Genomic DNA, 17,283 nt, shown 5'->3' on the forward strand with positions numbered 1-17,283 from the left:
CGGCAAAAAATAATGCTGTCGTTTTATGTGTAGGTACCTACAATTAATTTATTATTAGGTAGGTATCTGTTATTGTTATATTGAATCCATCCTGTTATTGAACACCAAATAGGGTGAATGTCCCAAAGGTCAGCCACTTAAGGTTTTTACTTGATTTAAAACAGTTTAAAAAATAGTATATAGCTATTAAGATTCTAACAATTATACCTTATTATAGTTCAGAGAAAAGGTTATCCACTTGTCGTACTTAAAATGTTATTTGTTTTGATTAAATTAATTTAACGGCCTTTCAAAAATAATATGCCAAAATCACCCAATGTCAGCCACCATGTGCCTATCTCCAGCCTTTTGTGTTCCTAAAGTCAACCTAAGTCGATAGATATCCAGCAGGGTACATTTTCCATGAAATTAAACTAAATATTTAGGTATGTGCAGTCACAACAGTAGTAATTTTATTTTCATCTACATAGTTAGCAGACAGATATGGCAAGTAAATTTGTTAGAAGCAACTTCCACATAAGGTATACCCCGTTTTTGGGTACACTTGAGATGATACCATCTTGGACAGATGTCGCAGCCAACATTTTTGAGATCATCATCGTCCACATCACTGATTAAATCTTCTTCACATCCATTACATGAAATTTTAGATTGTGTAGATGTTACTTTTAATTTTTTTTTAGTTTCTCTAATCTTTCGTCCTACGATCTGGTGTTTGGTGATGTTTCTTTTTCGTTGCACTTGTTCTTCCTTTCTTTTCACTCGTTCTTTTATTTTTGTAGCCTGTTCTTCTTTTCTTTTTTTTATAGCTTCCTGCCTTTCAATCCTCTTCTCTACCAGTGCCTGTTTTATTCCTTCTTTTTTGTTCATGTAGTTCTTCCAAGCATCAGATGAAATTGCCATCGGCATCTGATCTCCTGGTTTCAATTTTCTTTTTCCAAATTGCAAACATTTTGGAGTAAACAGGTGATTTTTGAAGAAAGGAGATATTCCTCTTGTCATTTTATTGGGTGCGCATGACAAAGGTGTTGCGGGCAATGACGAAGGTGGGGTATTTCCAGACTTTGTAATAATTGAGGCAGGGCTTGAGAGAGGAGAGAAATTTAAATTGTTTATCATGTCCAGTGATTCAATAGCATCGTCAAGATTAGGTAAAAATGAATTATTTTCGGTATCTTCTTGGTTGGGGTTTATTGTTCTTTCAGTAATTTGGAATTCGTCTGTTACATAGCCTGAAGTTGAGGGTTGAGGGTCAGCATCTACTTCCAGAACGCCACTGGATTTTAAAATGTAGTTTCCAATAGTGACAACACTATTGTCTGCTACATTGAAAGAAGTTTCGATAATTTCGATAACACGAAGTGCATCTATATGTTCATCTTCTAATTGTTTTTTTAAGCTTTTGATTATGTTTTGTGCCGTTATTATTTGTTCTCGGCTAAAAGTAACCGCACCTCCAGGAGTCATTTGTTCATTCCTGTTGGTGTTTTCGGCACGCTCTAATGTATTTTGAATACACTTGGTGTAGTCGACAGCATCAGGGTTAAACGGGAAAAGCCCACATTTTCTAAAACCATTCTTAATAATTTCCGTCATATCATTTTTTAGGACTTGGTTCAATAACGGACAAAAGGTGCTCTTAGATAATACTGAATTAAAATTTTCTGGATTTCCTTGCCATTCTCTAACAGTTTTTCGCCATTCGACTTTGAGAGGCCGGAAAACGCTAACATCTGCTGGTTGCATTAAGTGAGTCGTGCTTGGAGGCAGTGCATACAGAATGATTTGATTGTCATTACAGAATTTGTTGAGTTCAAGAGTAAGATGGGATTTATGCCCATCTACCAACAAGAGTACCGGTTTTGGTACAGAGTTTTTTTCCAACCACACATTCACTGCATTGCATAATACCGTTATAGTCTCTTTTTCATTCCCGGCTTGGATTTCATAAACATTTTTCCAGCCTTTTGGGGCGATAACTTTTCCGGTTTTTGGGCAAACACTAAAACTGGTTTCATCGCCATTTAGAATTCTTCTTGGGTCTTCCAAAAGGTCGATAGCTTTTATATCATTCAAGTATTTTTTAAGATCATAAAACCATTTACGAATGTATTCTTCTGTAACAACTGATCTACCCTTACTAATTCCTTCCGGAACACGCTCATTCAATATTGGGTGTCTCTTAATAAACAGGTCGTACCATTTTCTTCCAGGCCGGTCATTAGTAAACGGGTTTGGCCGTTTATCATCTTTCATAATTTTTTGAACTGTATTCAACAGATCATCTTTTTTTCTTGAAAATCCACATTTGGACAATTCTGATAACCATTGCACCAACGACTCTTCTTCCTCTTTGCTTAATGTGGTATCTCGACCCATATTTTTATTTTCAGCAACTCTGCCGTGGAGACGATCTTGTAGAGTTCCTCTCGGAACTCCATATTTTCTGCTGGCTTCTCTAATGCTGACTTGATCTCCCCTTATTGCTTGGAGTGCATCTTCAATTTTGCTCCTGTCATATTGTAGAAGAGGTCTTCTATACCCATTCGGCATGATCCTCTTCTCTTTCGGCATGACGAACTTAGTTATGTGAATACCTGGAACAAAAATATAACACTGAATCCATTGATCAAGCCATTAAAAGAGTATAAGCACGTTGACGGCCGACATTTGGAGCATTAAGTTCCTAAAGTCAGCCACGTCTACCCCAAAACAAAATGAGGCGGCTGACCTTTGGTATTTTTCTTTAAATTATTATGTTTGTGTATGTACGATCAAATTGGAAAGATAGAGAACACTACTACATACTTAGATTCCAGATTTGAAAGAACTGACACATAGCCAAAGGTCAGCCCCCATGGTTGACTTTAGGATGCTCTAACAAAATATGTTCCTAAAGTCAGCCACCACAAAATTGCAAAAATCAAGCATAATAACCGTCAATTAAATGCTTGAAAACAAGGAAAAACAATCACCAAAACGTAAAATAACACTTAACTCAACAATATAAGTAAAATTGAGGGTTTTTGAACTTACTTTGAAATGGTTGTCAACTGCAAATTTATTAGTAGCACGAGGAAGAATGGCACAGGTCTTCACTTGTTTGAAAGCAACGGCTGAATATAGGGACAGAAAATAAGTTACAACTGCCATTTTGAAACCATGTTTGGTTCATTGGATACTAGTTCATAAACGTTCTCATAGATGGTGATACAATGCATAATTTTCTTATTATTTCACGAAATGATGAAAGAGGCTGACATTAGGCACAGGCTGACTATAGGAGCGTCCACCCTATTTCACAGAAGATATTGATTACATGATTAGGTATATTGACGCAATTAATTTTATAAACTAATCAGTAATCACATTTACTGTTATTAGACGCGTAATTATTATTGTATTTGACACCTACCTACTCATAAATTTAATGCAATTAAGCTCTCGAAATGGTACATTTTACGAACTGCGGAGAGCTTGATAGTTTTTCGAAAATATTAAAGCGTGTTCTTTTATATTTTTGTGAAATGTATACCTACCTACCTACCTAGATACCCCATTTGTCGGACAAATGTCATTGACGGACACGCAAAATCAGCCCAAATCAGGTAAATCTAATAAAGATTACCACACCAATATTTCTCTTTCCATAAAATATAGTAAACATAGTATTTATTTCTTTTCTTCCTTTTATCTACCGATCAAAAGCAGTGTATGATTTTTTTTAATGATTCATGAACGAGAACTCAATTTTTCCAAGATCGAACAAGGATTTCACTAAAGATTAGACCGGAACTGTGCTCTAATGCAGTGCTCCGAAACCTTTTCTCACCCACGGCACACAAAAGGTCTTCCCGAAATTCCGCGGCACACCACACGTAAAACAATTTATACACCAAAACATGGACCCTAGGCCAGAATCTTCGGCGCCCTCCCCCTACCTATCGCTAAGGTTAAAGACAGTGTGATACTTTAAAATAGCGTTTTTCAAATGATGTTCAAAGTACAATAAATCGTATTGATTTTATGTTAAGCGATTTTTTTGTATATATTAATTCATCCACTTGAACTACGGTTAGTTGTCGTGAACAATAATTATTTGTCGAGTATTGACACAATAATAATAAACGCAGTCGACTTTTTTTTGCAATTAGAGCAAATTTGTAATTTGTGTTTATCTCACTTATCTGCTTGATCTGCCACCCACCCCCCCCCCCCTGAGCTTGGGCCCCCAGAGCACCAAAATTACATTACATACCTACTTATATGATAAATAATTAAATAAACATAACACACGACGAAGACCCAAATGTTCATTATTATTCCCATGTATTGGTATTATCAATAAATAGCTTGTTTCAATGATCGTACAAGTTTTTAGCCTTAGTTAGTTTGGTAGCCTTGTCAGAAATACGAGGATATTCTTTATTAACTGAAAACCAGAAAATACCATAAGATGTTCTATAGAATTTTTGGCATTGGTTGCAAAAGGGTTTCGAATCTAGTGATTGTATGAAAGTAATAATGAAATTTCTTTTGAAGCAAAGTTAAATGTTTTTGAGACGGGTCCAAAATTAATTGCTTGTTTTCATTGGTGGTCTGATAGGTCTTTTGGTACATTTGTAGAGATCCTAGTCTTAAATCTTTCTAATTTATCAGATCACGTCAATATATTTTCATTCTGACCTTGCACTGTTTTATTAAGTTCATGCAGGTGCTCAAATGTATTTATTACCAGCCATGTACGCAAATTTGGCTATTAAGTAAGTATTGTATAATATACAAAATTATTTGTTGTTTTTTTTTGAAGCAATGCTCCGCGGCACACCTGGCATCGTCTCGCGGCACACCGGTTGCGGAGCACTGCTCTAATGCTCCAATTCATTTCAATCCCAAAAATAATTCTAATATTTATTTGTGAATTTTCAGCTGGTAGTTTTTTATAATGAGATGAGATTTTATAATATTGAAAAGCATGCAATTGACAAATTAAAATAAAATAATTAAGTATATTAAATCACTAGTTGTTATACGATAAAATTTAGTAGATTGACAATAGTAATAATAACAAAGGAAAAGGAAAATATTGTACTTAACGAAGTTTTCCATCAAATATATTTTTTTTGTTATTTTTGATATTGTTTATCGTCAGTATGGTAATTTATTACCTATTCAAACCAAGAAATTATCTACAGAAATATGGTCAGGGTTAATTCAAAATTATCGCTGTGTGCATCTATAATTCTATACATAGTACATAGTTAAATTTAGGTACAATATTGTAACCGTCAGATTTTCTTTTATGGGCAAAATATTTTACTCGTTTTCAACCGTTTTTCGCCCACACTGGAAACTGGATGTTGCTGTTGAATTTTGAAATTGTTCCGCTAAGAAGATGCGCATGCGCAAAAAGTCATTGCATTTCTCTATCCAATAGGATAACGCACATCTTTCAAAATCTGACCAATCAAGTGACGACTCTTTTGTTATTGTTGCGTTTGAAGAAACTTCATGCAGAAGCGTTATCCTGATTCATTTCATACGTCACATTAAGAATTTAAAACTTTATAAATAGTGATCGTTGGTGAATTGTATTAATTTAGTGGTGATATTTCGTGCAGTGTGCTTGTCTGGATTACTTATTAAATTGCAGAAGGATAATACCTAGTAAGTTTTTCTTATTTCTAGTAAACGTTTATTCATAATTCCTGCACAGATTTCACTTGTTCATGCCATTGTTTGAGATCAGCTCGTTTCTTTTGTTTATTTTTCGCCCAGTCTTCGACAATCCATTTGAATTTTGTGTATATTTTGCAAACCTTGTAGGAATTGTGGTAATAACTTTTGATATAATATTATTATCTTGAACGCTGCTTCATAATCTTGCAATGATATTCAACTTTAATTGTGCATTACACTACTACTATAATAAGTAACCTGGTACGTGGATTGCATTCCAAAAGTGCATTGTTGAAATATGTAAGTAATGCATTGCATTATTGTGACCCCATATCCGTAGATAGGTACCTAGTGATCGGATCTTTTCAATCCCATGAAATAATTGGGTAATATTATTGGATGCGAGTATTTTGCAGTAGATATTTAAATTTATAGAAAGACATACGAATACACACGGACATGACTGAAGACAGCAAAGATTATGGCATAGAGTGATTATGGAGTGCATCGCTGTCCGCTGGAATCTAAAAAAATAAAAATAATAAAACTAGCAAGACAAACTGGCGAGAGCCAGCTGGCTCTGCTAGTATAAAACTATTAATCTTCTTGACTTTTCTCGATCTGTGTCCATTTCTTAGTTAAAGCATAATATGAACACCGAATCCCTGTCGCTCACCAGTCTTGCATCTTCCCAGGTCATCCCATCATCCATAGTCCTGTCCTATGGATCATAGATAATATAGGTACGTAAACTGTGGATGGTATTTTTAGCGGTCTCCCGGGATGCCGGAATCCGATAGGGGCAGGTCATGTTGATGCAATCTGTCGAACGTGGCTGAGCCAGGTCCAACGCAGCTTTTTCACCTTTAATGTGATGGAGGTTCCACTATTATCTCCTCGTTGCTTCTAAATTCATACCACCGTACACATAGTAGCTATCCGCTGCAAAGATCTGTTTTCGAAACTCAGAACATAACATCTATGCTCAGAACCATACGGTTACTCTGAGCCTTCGTAAGGTGCTACTTATAACTCGTTTCCGTAAAGCAGCACCGTCAAATGCAAGAAGCTGTGAGTCCCAGACATTCCTCGTCGAATTCAATGTCGCCCCTGCCATTCTTATTAGGATAACGAGTTCGTTTTGTGAAGTGCCATCTTCCGTGATATGCACCCCCAGGTATCTAGAGCTATTTTGGCTGTCGCTAATCAAGGGAAACCTAGATTCGGGACAGATGTTGTTGCATAAAACGTTGGTTTTCTTCGCGTTGATTTTGTAACCGACGCGAGACGATTTATTGTTATACAACCTGTCAATTGTCACTTGAATGCTTTCTAGTAGGGCAGCGTCATCGGCGTACACTGGATCTTACAGCTTCAACCTGGAGGTGACAGCTGACGTGTCGTGATGTGTCGGTCAGGTGATATTGTCTTTCGTAGTAGGTATGAAGTCGAAGATGATAATGAAGAGAAACGGGGCAAGGACGTAACCCTGTCTCGGACATGACCCCGAATCATTATCCGTTAGTGTCCCCAATTATGTTTTGATTTAATTATGTAAATTCGTTTTTCTTTCGTACTACATTACCAGATACCTAATATGGTAAAAAAATTACAGTGGAGCTTGTGATTCAAGATCATTTGTTTTCTCAAGAATTTGAGGCTAGTAGGTAGGTATACTGATTTCTAAAAAAGTCTCTGGATTTTTTTCTTTTCACCGCCTTGCCGAAAAATTTAATAAATCCGTTCAGTCAAGAGCTTTTTTTAGTTCTTCCGGTCGACAATTTTTTAAAGATATTAATTAAGTAGTTTCCCACATTCACAATCAAAATCGAGGGATTTTTTAACCGACGATTCATTTCGATTACAGTCGGCCTAGCGTTGTCAAGTTTTCAGACTCGATTCCGGAACAGGTTTAAAAAATGGTTGAAAATCGAGATTTCATGAAAATTTCAGCTTTTCCTTCATTGGAAGCCGTATTGACAGTTGATCTTCTACCAGAAGTGAAAGCTCTCTTCCCGAAAAAAACAAATTTTCGATCCACTTTTTGAATTCCTGACGGTGATCATCGACGATAAAGATTGTCCTTAGCTATTAGGTATATTATGTGGTGGCAAAAATGGTAAGAGTATTTAAGTACTGTATGCAACAATGTCTTCGGGCATACTTCCAGTTAGGAACTCTGCTTTACAACATTGTTGTCCTATTCTGCTGACGTGCTCGCTGTAATATTGAGATATTGTAGGTATGTAACTCAGTCTTACATACAAGGCTGAGTCCTAGGTATAAGTCAATGACTGAATTACAAAGCAAATTTACACGCTTATCGACCGTTATTTATTACGTTTTTAATATTCGTTATTTTTCGGCTGGTCGACTCGATCGCGTTCCGTTAGGCGGATTTCCTTCTCGCCGATGGCGGGTCGCAGGGTGCAAGGGGAGGACGTCTGGCAATCCGCCCACGTACAGCACAGTCGTGCACCTCTCGGTCCTCCGCTTTCCTCTTTCACCTCCTCTAGGTGTTCTTGCACAATGCACAACAATAATATGTAGATACCCAATAAAAGTAATCCTTGCCCTTGCTTGCACTTACTTATCTCACAAAGAAATTCGAGGTGAATGAATTATTGAAATTGACTTAGGTACTTACCTATACAATATTATGGTGAATTGTGTGTTTGATAATTCTTTGTAATTTACCAAACCTTCCTTTGTACTGGTATGTTACTCATTTTGGTGTTACATATTCTAACTGCTTCTCTTTTTATGTTATGCATGGCATACATTTTATGTACCGCAGGCGAAGAAAAATAACAAAGAATTCATTCTTTGATCATACACATTAACATATTTTAATTTTGGAAATGGAAACGGTCCACACTTTTTCATCTATTCTTCCAATATTCTTCATTCCACCTACACCCACACTCCAGGAAATAAAATAGTAAGGTACACCCACCCCTTTGTCTTCTATTTTATAGAAATGTCAAAAATAATATAAAAACTCTGGAGAAATGAGAATCTCTTCATTTCATAAAAAATCACGAGAAACGAAAATCAAAATTTCTTATCATTTTTCGAGAATTCTTGGATCACAGTCTCTAATCAATCTCTTTTTCACGGTTATCTTATCAAGTCTGCCGACCCATCTAGTTAGTATCTTTGAATATCACACATCGATCATTTTCGCCCGTAGCCATTCCTTTGTGCGATTCAGCCCTCATTAATATTATAATATGACTTGATCATGGATGAGTCATCAAATTTTACCTTGTATCCTCGGTCGCAAATAGACTCTGAACAAAGAAGTGGCTCTTTCCTGGAGGCTACTTTTTATGTCTTGCTGTGAGTAAATATGCGCCGTTTACGTTTTGTTGCTTCTTTGTAAATTGCTCTCTGCGGACGAGGCGAGATAGGATTTTGTTGGCAAAATAAGTAAACACGTTTTTTTTATTGGAAATTCATTCTCGCTAAATGCAACCCGTGCATACATATGCTGGATTTATAAATTTTATATATTTTCTGGAAAATAATAAACTAAACATTTATCAAACTGTTATGAGCTGGCGTAAAGCAGTTGTATCCCATAATTGTAAAGTTTATTTCCTTCTTTATTTCTCGTTTTTGTTTTAAACCTATTCTACCTATACTAATTTTGTATCGGTGTTGGTATGGAGCTTTGGAGCGAAGTGCCAGGGTTCAATCACATTGAAATAAAATACAGTTTAAGATTGACTGTTAATCATTGCCTAACTAAGGCCATGATTACCGCCAATGTCGGTACATGTGTACTGCTAAGATAAATTACGATTCCCATTATAATGCTTGGCATCACAGAACAGATAATAAGAGTTCCCTGCTTAGCATATTATGGGCCTACATATACTATTGTTTTCGTTTTAAGGAGCAATGGTTGTTGACTATTATTAGGTATATATACCAATGTAATGTTCTGAAGCTAAACATACATCGAAAAACAACATTATACATTAACTTTAATATTGTACTATCTGTAGCCACGGGATTAGAACTCCCAATTCACACATTTAAAAGTGACAGTTCTGTTAACAACTCCACCGCGGTCGCTAACGAATCTGGTTGGCGTTAAATAGTAAACATAGGGCTTGTGCTGTGTCTCCCAAACGTTGTAAAGCTCAGTTGTTATTGTATCAATAAAGACCCCGTATTATGCATACGGTATTGTGTTCGATTTAATAAGTTCATTTTATTCGTTCTTGGGTCTTGTTGAGTATAGGAAGTATTATTTAGTGGCGAAGGGTGGAGGGTATGCTTTGGAGATCCAAGATAAATAGTGTACGTACACTAAACTTTGTAAGCCATACTCATTTGTTTTCATTGAACTAGGAATACAAATTTCACATGTTGGTTATTTTTTTTTAATTCAATTAAACCCTACAAAGACCAAACCATAATCGCATAAATAGGCTGTAGAGATCCGATAAAAATAATGCACATTTTGTCAAAATTGCGTATGCCGTATAGTATACTTATCTCGCGAACGCTCATCCCCACTCTGTTGTGCAAGATGCGCAGTACCTAAATTCAAACAAGAAACTGGTCTGGTCACACGGTAGGCGGACAGGGAGGGACCAGGAAGCGGATGTTATAGGTCTGTTACCGGAAGTTGAGGCGATCACAGATACGAAAGATTGTGTGTATTGGTGTATTTTTGAAGAATACAGTACCTATTCTTTTGCAAGCTGTTCCTTTTTTGATTAGTTCGATTTTTTTTCCTAAATCAAAACAAAGAATCTTCTTTTTTAAAAGTCGATTTAAAAAATTACAATGTGTCTGTGAGTATTCTAGTCGCCTCAATTTTCTTTAACAGACCTATAAAATGAACTACACCATTATTTTTTCTGAAACACCTGAAATGTGTTTTTGCATCGGCTGGATTACGAATAATTCATTTTTTTCAAACATTACGAAACACGTATGTTCCGCGCAACATAGTTTGAGAGACGTTGCCTTAGTAATAGTGCACCTAATATCTATGGGAAATACTGGAATATTATCGAATTACATTTTGTTATATTTACAGTAAACGTTTGGTATGCCGTACCCTCAAATTCCGATATAACTATTATATTTATTCCTAGTTGATTTCAAGCTTTCAGTGAACATTATTTTATTCGGTACATTGATCTTTCAATTAACTAACCTTAATGTTATACGACTTTTGAGCCGACACAATATGTATGCGGCTGTGTTGGTAGTCCAGGTTCGACGACATTCGCGTTCCTTTCGTGACGTTGCAGAGCCTCCTCCACAGTTTTCCTCCACCTCCGCACCGCTCCAATCATCTCCTCCCCCTTTCCACCCGAAAGTCCGCAACGAGGCCTCAGTAAGTGTGGAATTATTGTTCTTCTAAGTTCACTTGCCTCTGCCAAGCTGTTTTTCTCTTCGCCGAAGAACTATTTTATTACCTCAGCACGTGGGGAAAAGTAGTGTCAGTTGCGGGAAAGGGCTTCGAATAAGTGCGCACACGTGGTGTCCTTTGGTTAGAGTTTCATATAAATACAAAGTACCTACTTAAAAGTATTTATATATATGTTACAGCTGTTTGGATAATTCAAGGTATGTGAAGTGCACACACAGCACATATTTCTAATTCAATTAACGATCTTTGAATATGTGTGTAATATCTGTGTTCTTTTGTGAATTTATGGTAAATGTAAAACCGATATTTTTCATTAGAAGTTTAGTTAAAACAGTATTCTTTTCAACCGACAAAAGAGACTGCAAAGTTTTTTTTTATAATACTTACCATATTCTTATTTGAATAGTTTGGATTGACTAAATGTAAGATTTTAGTAAACTTTGTAAGACTATACCTACATAATATATGATACAAATTTTGCACTTGTCACAATTTATCCTAAGTAGGTACTTACCAGAAAAAAATATTTACCTGTTTTCTATCGTATTTTATAGTGTCGACTTTTTACTTAGTACACAAACATTTTTGATAAAACCAGAATCGAATATAAAATGACACTGATTAAATAAAGATCCTCGTCTAGGGCGATACCGTATATGGAACGGGCTTATCATTGTTTTAAATTTAAAATGTATCATATTCTGTGGTCGTAATTAGTATTATTGTACCTGTCGATCCAGTGAGGAATGGTTACTCAAGCTTCTTTATGATTTTTTATCCCTCATACTAGGTTAGTTTTATGAAAATGTGTTATTAGATATTTAATTTTCAGTCAGTAAGATTGGAGTTGTTAGATTTTTTTAATTTAAAATAATAGCTTAGCAAACCCATCACTCACTAAACTAAACATCAATGAAGAAACCCATGTTGTATCCTATCCTAAGTAGGTATCTATACTTGGTTGAAAATCATTGCACCGTGCAATTATTTCGATATCGATCTTTTTCATGGCTCGCGGACAATTGACCGCTGACGAAGAGTAGGCATATTTGAATTCCAAGGGTTTTTCATAATTAATTTATTTTCTCTATGTCTACTGCATTAATCAGGAACGAATGAAAAGAAACAATCACTGGCGTACATAATTCATATATTAATTGGAAGTAAACACAATTTCTCGAAGCTTTATTTACGGTGAAAGACGGCCGGAGTCATTACATCATATTATGTATTATTGTGATAATAATATTAAGGTGCACGTCGCGTACTGTCACGTTGTCACAGCGATAAATTTAGTCTATTGTTTTGTCATTTTGCAGAATATTATAACGATCACCATCTCTGTAAATTCTATGATGGAGAGTGCCAACTGTAATGTATTAGTATTTTGAATTATTCATTATTCATGCTCATTTCAATTAATTTTAACAGTTTCCACGTGTGCGTACGTTCAAATTACTTGCGATATTACAACCATAGAAAATATTTTGAACAGAGCCTAACCTGCTGATCAGAGATAATAGACAACATGAGTCGAAAATGTCTAGGCATGTAGAAAATGATTAAAGAACGTCCATTGAGTCATGCAGGTATCGATGCAGGGCGGTACAACGTGAGGTGACCTCATTGTTGTTCTGGTAGTTTCGGCAGATTGTACCTACTATCTAACAATGTTCGTTTAAAGGTTCAAAATGCGCTACGGGATGGGAGCATCAGTCTGATAATATTTTAAACAACATTACACACTTTTTCCCGTAGCGGAAGCTTACTGTCATGTCACGTGATAGTACGCGATGTGCAGCATAATATAATCACAACTTTACTGTTTTCTCTTACCAGTGAGTCAGTAATAGTTTTTTTTTTAATAAGCTTCGGATTCTGTGTGTGTAAATTGTCCAGGTAGGTCAATGACACTCTTTCTGACTCTGACATAAAAAAAATCTAAATGTTCATTTCTATGATCTGTTTGATGGTGCGCTGCGTATGTAGGTGCACATTTTAATGCTAATTAACACGTGCGTGTAAACGTTTGTGTCACAGATACGCCGGCGTCGAATCTCAACCGCAAAACCTGAAACCTCAGCTGTCAAACGAGAGAAATCCTACGGACGATCGGCAGAAGGGAGGCAAGCTATCGGCATAACACTAGTCCGAGTTGTCATTCAGATCGATCGTACGCGACCGCGACCACCGGTGAACTTCGCTCCAAGACTGATCAGCGGATATCATGGCCGATCAAGATCCAAAATGTGAGTAGACCCTTTTTTTTCTTCGTTATTTTTTGTTTTTCTCGTAATTTGTGTTGTGTGATGCTTAAAAGAATAATCATTGATCTTCTTTCAGTATCTCTCATAAGTATCTTTTGAATATAATTTTGTTAGGGTTGATTAAACATGCAATATTTGACTTTTTCGAGTCCCTATAATTAACTCCAAGCTATAATAAATTATACCATGTGGATTAATTACCTATTACTTTTGTATGATTATTTTTTGTGCAGAATGGCTAACTCCGTATTTTACGAAAGTGTCAGAATTGGGAATTAAAAAAAACATAGTTACGATCGTGTATATGTGATTATTATCTTATTAACCCGAGTTCAAACAAGTGAATAATAAATTTTAGTTATCGACACACATTAGTATCTAGACTTTTTCCCGCTTCATTGCTGATGGTCGCGACCGCACAAAATTATGATAATACACTGTAATGATGCTATTATGATCTTAGGTAAGCTAGAATACCAATTAATAGTAATTTAGTAGTGGTGTTTTTAATTACTACTTACTACTAGTAATTTTTCGCCGATTTACGTTAAAGACTGATTTCAGAATGAAACCAATCCTGATTTTTAAAATAAAACTACTTATACCAGATATATCGTCTTATATCATGATGTTCTTAACAATCATCTCAAGTACCTACTAGTCTTCTAGAAGCAGGTACCTACTTACACAGAATGTGACGATTATAATATAATAGTTTAATCCTTAGTCGCCACTTAACTACATTTATGTAGTTATTCAAAAAATATACCATCTCACTGTTTAGTCTTGATTTTTTCAGAACCTTAACATTTTAATCTGTACGAATCAGATTTACTTCTAGAAATGTCATATCATTTTAAGTACCTACCAATGAAATATTATTTGATATTAATTGTAGCTATTTTGTACAATATCAAAATTCAATTCTCAGGTACATGTTACGAGGGTGGGTCAATAAGTCCTTAGAAAAGCCGACAGGTGGCGCGACTAGTACTGTAAGCGGTTTGTTTTCATGCAGCGGCACTACCGATTCAGTATGCTGCGAAGTTTCAATCAGATTGGTCGGGTTGTTGTGTGTTTCTCGTACATTTAAAAAAAAAATTGCTTGTGGAAAATGGAAAAATGGAAAATGGAGAAAATTGAGTTTACAGCTGTTATTAAACATTTTAATATAAAAGGCTTAACAGCAAAGGAAATAAAAAATGAGTTGGATTTAGTTCACGGCATATCTGCTCCTTCACTTGCAACTATTTATAACTGGTTAAATAAATTTAAACGTGGTCGTACATCAACAAAGGATGAACCACGCTCAGGACGTCCTGTAGAGGTGACTACACCAGAAATGATCAATAAAATCCACGATATGGTGTTAAGTGACCGAAGATTAAAGTTGAGTGAGATAATTGAGGTTACAGGGATCTCAAAAAGTAGCGTCATTTCTATTTTACATGACAAATTGGGCATGAAAAAAATTTCTGCAAGATGGGTGCCGCGTTTGCTCACAGTCGACAATAAACGCAATAGGGTGGTGGCCTCTAAAGCCCTGTTGTCGCTCATGCAACGCAATCCGGATGAATTTTTTCGTCGCTTTGTGACTGTAGATGAAACATGGATACACCACTATACTCCCGAGACGAAAGAACAGTCAAAGCAGTGGATTGCGAAAGGCGAACCATGTCCAAAGAAGGCGAAAACCGTAAAATCAGCTGGTAAGGTTATGGCTACTGTATTTTGGGATGCACGTGGAATTATTTTCGTTGACTATTTGGAAAAAGGAAAAAAAATAACAGGGAATTATTATGCATCTTTATTGGACCAGCTAAAAAACAAAATTGAAGAAAAACGGCCTCATTTAAACAAGAAAAAAATCCTCTTTCATCAGGACAATGCCCGTGTCCACACATGTTTACGATCAATGGCTAAAATTGAAGAATTGAAGTTCGAATTGGTCGACCACCCACCGTATTCGCCAGATTTAGCTCCTAGTGACTTTTTCCTTTTCCCAAACTTAAAAAAATGGCTAAGTGGACAACGTTTTTTTTCAAATGAAGAAGTCATCGATCGGACAAATGCTTATTTTGAGGACCTTCCGAAAACTTATTTTTATGACGGTTTAAAAAAAATTGAGAAACGTCTAACCAAGTGTATTGAGCTCCAAGGAGATTATGTTGAGAAATAAAAAAAAATACAAAAATAAAAACTGTTTTAATGCTTTTTTCTAAGGAATTATTGACCCACCCTCGTATATTTACTTAACGGTTTGCGCGATGCAATTAAAAATAATCCAATATGTTGAATGCTGTGGTCTCGCAAGTGGTGATGACTTTTGAGTTTGGCCGTCGAACCGGATGGCCACGTGTGAGTAGGTGCAATGTGCACTCCAATCAGCGATGCTAGAGTGCTTGACGCATCATTCGAGTGCGGTCGAGCATTGCGTCGCCGCCGCAACTTTCAGCCCAAATCCGGACAGCCGGAGTAGGCACTATGGGGATTCGAAGCATGGAGACCAGCGATGGCGAACTGTGTGTAACCTTTTTCATATTGATGAATGTCTCGAGTACGGCATGTTCTTTGTTGCATGTGACTACTAGGGATAGCAATTCTGTGGTTTCGGAATCAGTATTTGGATTAGACAAAACATGATTTTTTTGACATATTTTTTCTCCGTTCTGGTTGGGTTTGGTTTTCTAGGTGGAATTTTTAATATCGATGGAAAACAGCTTCGTGTGGAAACGTTTTATATGAAAGATCATAAAAAAGCTCTCAGCATCGTAACCGATTTATTTTTGTGGTGGAAAATATGGAAAAAAACCCACTTCAATATCACATTATTATATTCTTGCTCCAGAATTATTGAGTCTATAAAAAGAACTATAGACAGAATTATAGACATTAGTCTTGGGAAAAGCTAGTAACCCTAATTTTGGTATTGACATAAAATGAATTCATACCTATCAACAATAAAAGACATAACTATAAAAAATTCACATCATAATAATATATTCACACGTAATATATTACAATTTATATATACTTCTAGTTTTTATTTGATGTATTTAAGAACAAACAGCTTACTTTCAATTACACGTGTTTAGTTGATATGTATTTTTAATAGATCATAGGCCACGGGGCATTTACTTTAAATCTACTTTTAGTCAAACATTATTATCTATAAAACGATTGCGTATCAATGAAACCGGCGACGTCGACCTGTCCGTGCTTCGGTCGCTCGCTGTCGTATCTCGACAAGTTTACTCTCATCTCGAGTCGATGCACTTATGCACTGCATTTGGTCGTATCTATTCGTTTTGTCTGCCGAGTTATCATATTCCGTCGTATTGGCCTTATTATTCATCATCCTAAACTTGCATTAGAGATCGGAAGCCATCTCCTTCCTCTTTCGCGGCTACTGGACATCCACTCCTGTCAGTCCTGCCCTCTCCCATCGTGTGTACCTATATTATTCTATTTCGAGTATTTTTGTACGGGTCGATGTTTAGCAGAAATATTTAAATTGATTCAGATTTGGCTTTGTTCTTTGCAAATTATGTACCACAGTCGAACCTTTGACTCATCTACCCACTCTGCATTATAACGCGCTGCAGTGACTTTAAAAATAACTTCACTTATCCAATTAAAAGCAATACCCCCATATCAACAAGACCTGTCGCAAGTTCAATGCTGATCGAATATTATGTTGATTGTATGCAAACAAAAAGTAGGTGCATGTTGCGTTCACAGTATTCGATTAATTCGCAACGGGGATTGTAAGCCACCATAATTATTATTTTAGCGTGCAACACTGCCGTATAACAATTTATTTTGAAAAAAATGTCCGTTGATATCGTTCACTTTTAATCAATTCAAACCGTCATTTTGTTGGAATTCCAGTTCTATTTCGATGTTTATACTAATTCTTAAAAACAGGATTTTGGTGCG

At 36.0% G+C, this 17,283-nt stretch overlaps 1 protein-coding gene across 1 annotated transcript in view; it reads left to right on the forward strand.

Moving 5' to 3' along the window:
- Positions 1 to 5,515: 5,515 nt before the first annotated feature.
- The window catches only part of stai (stathmin), an 89,453-nt gene continuing 77,685 nt past the window's right edge, over positions 5,516 to 17,283 (forward strand). Inside the window, exons 1-2 of the mRNA XM_085955912.1 lie at positions 5,516 to 5,667; positions 13,118 to 13,326. Coding sequence (XP_085812038.1) covers positions 13,305 to 13,326 — 22 coding nt within the window. The 5' untranslated portion in view covers positions 5,516 to 5,667; positions 13,118 to 13,304. The remainder of the gene's footprint in view (positions 5,668 to 13,117; positions 13,327 to 17,283) is intronic.

Source organism: Rhyacophila brunnea, unplaced genomic scaffold (assembly GCF_057557595.1).
Source record: "Rhyacophila brunnea isolate RB1 unplaced genomic scaffold, BYU_Rbru_1.0 scaffold_5, whole genome shotgun sequence".
In the NCBI taxonomy this organism is placed as follows: Eukaryota; Metazoa; Arthropoda; class Insecta; order Trichoptera; family Rhyacophilidae; genus Rhyacophila; species Rhyacophila brunnea.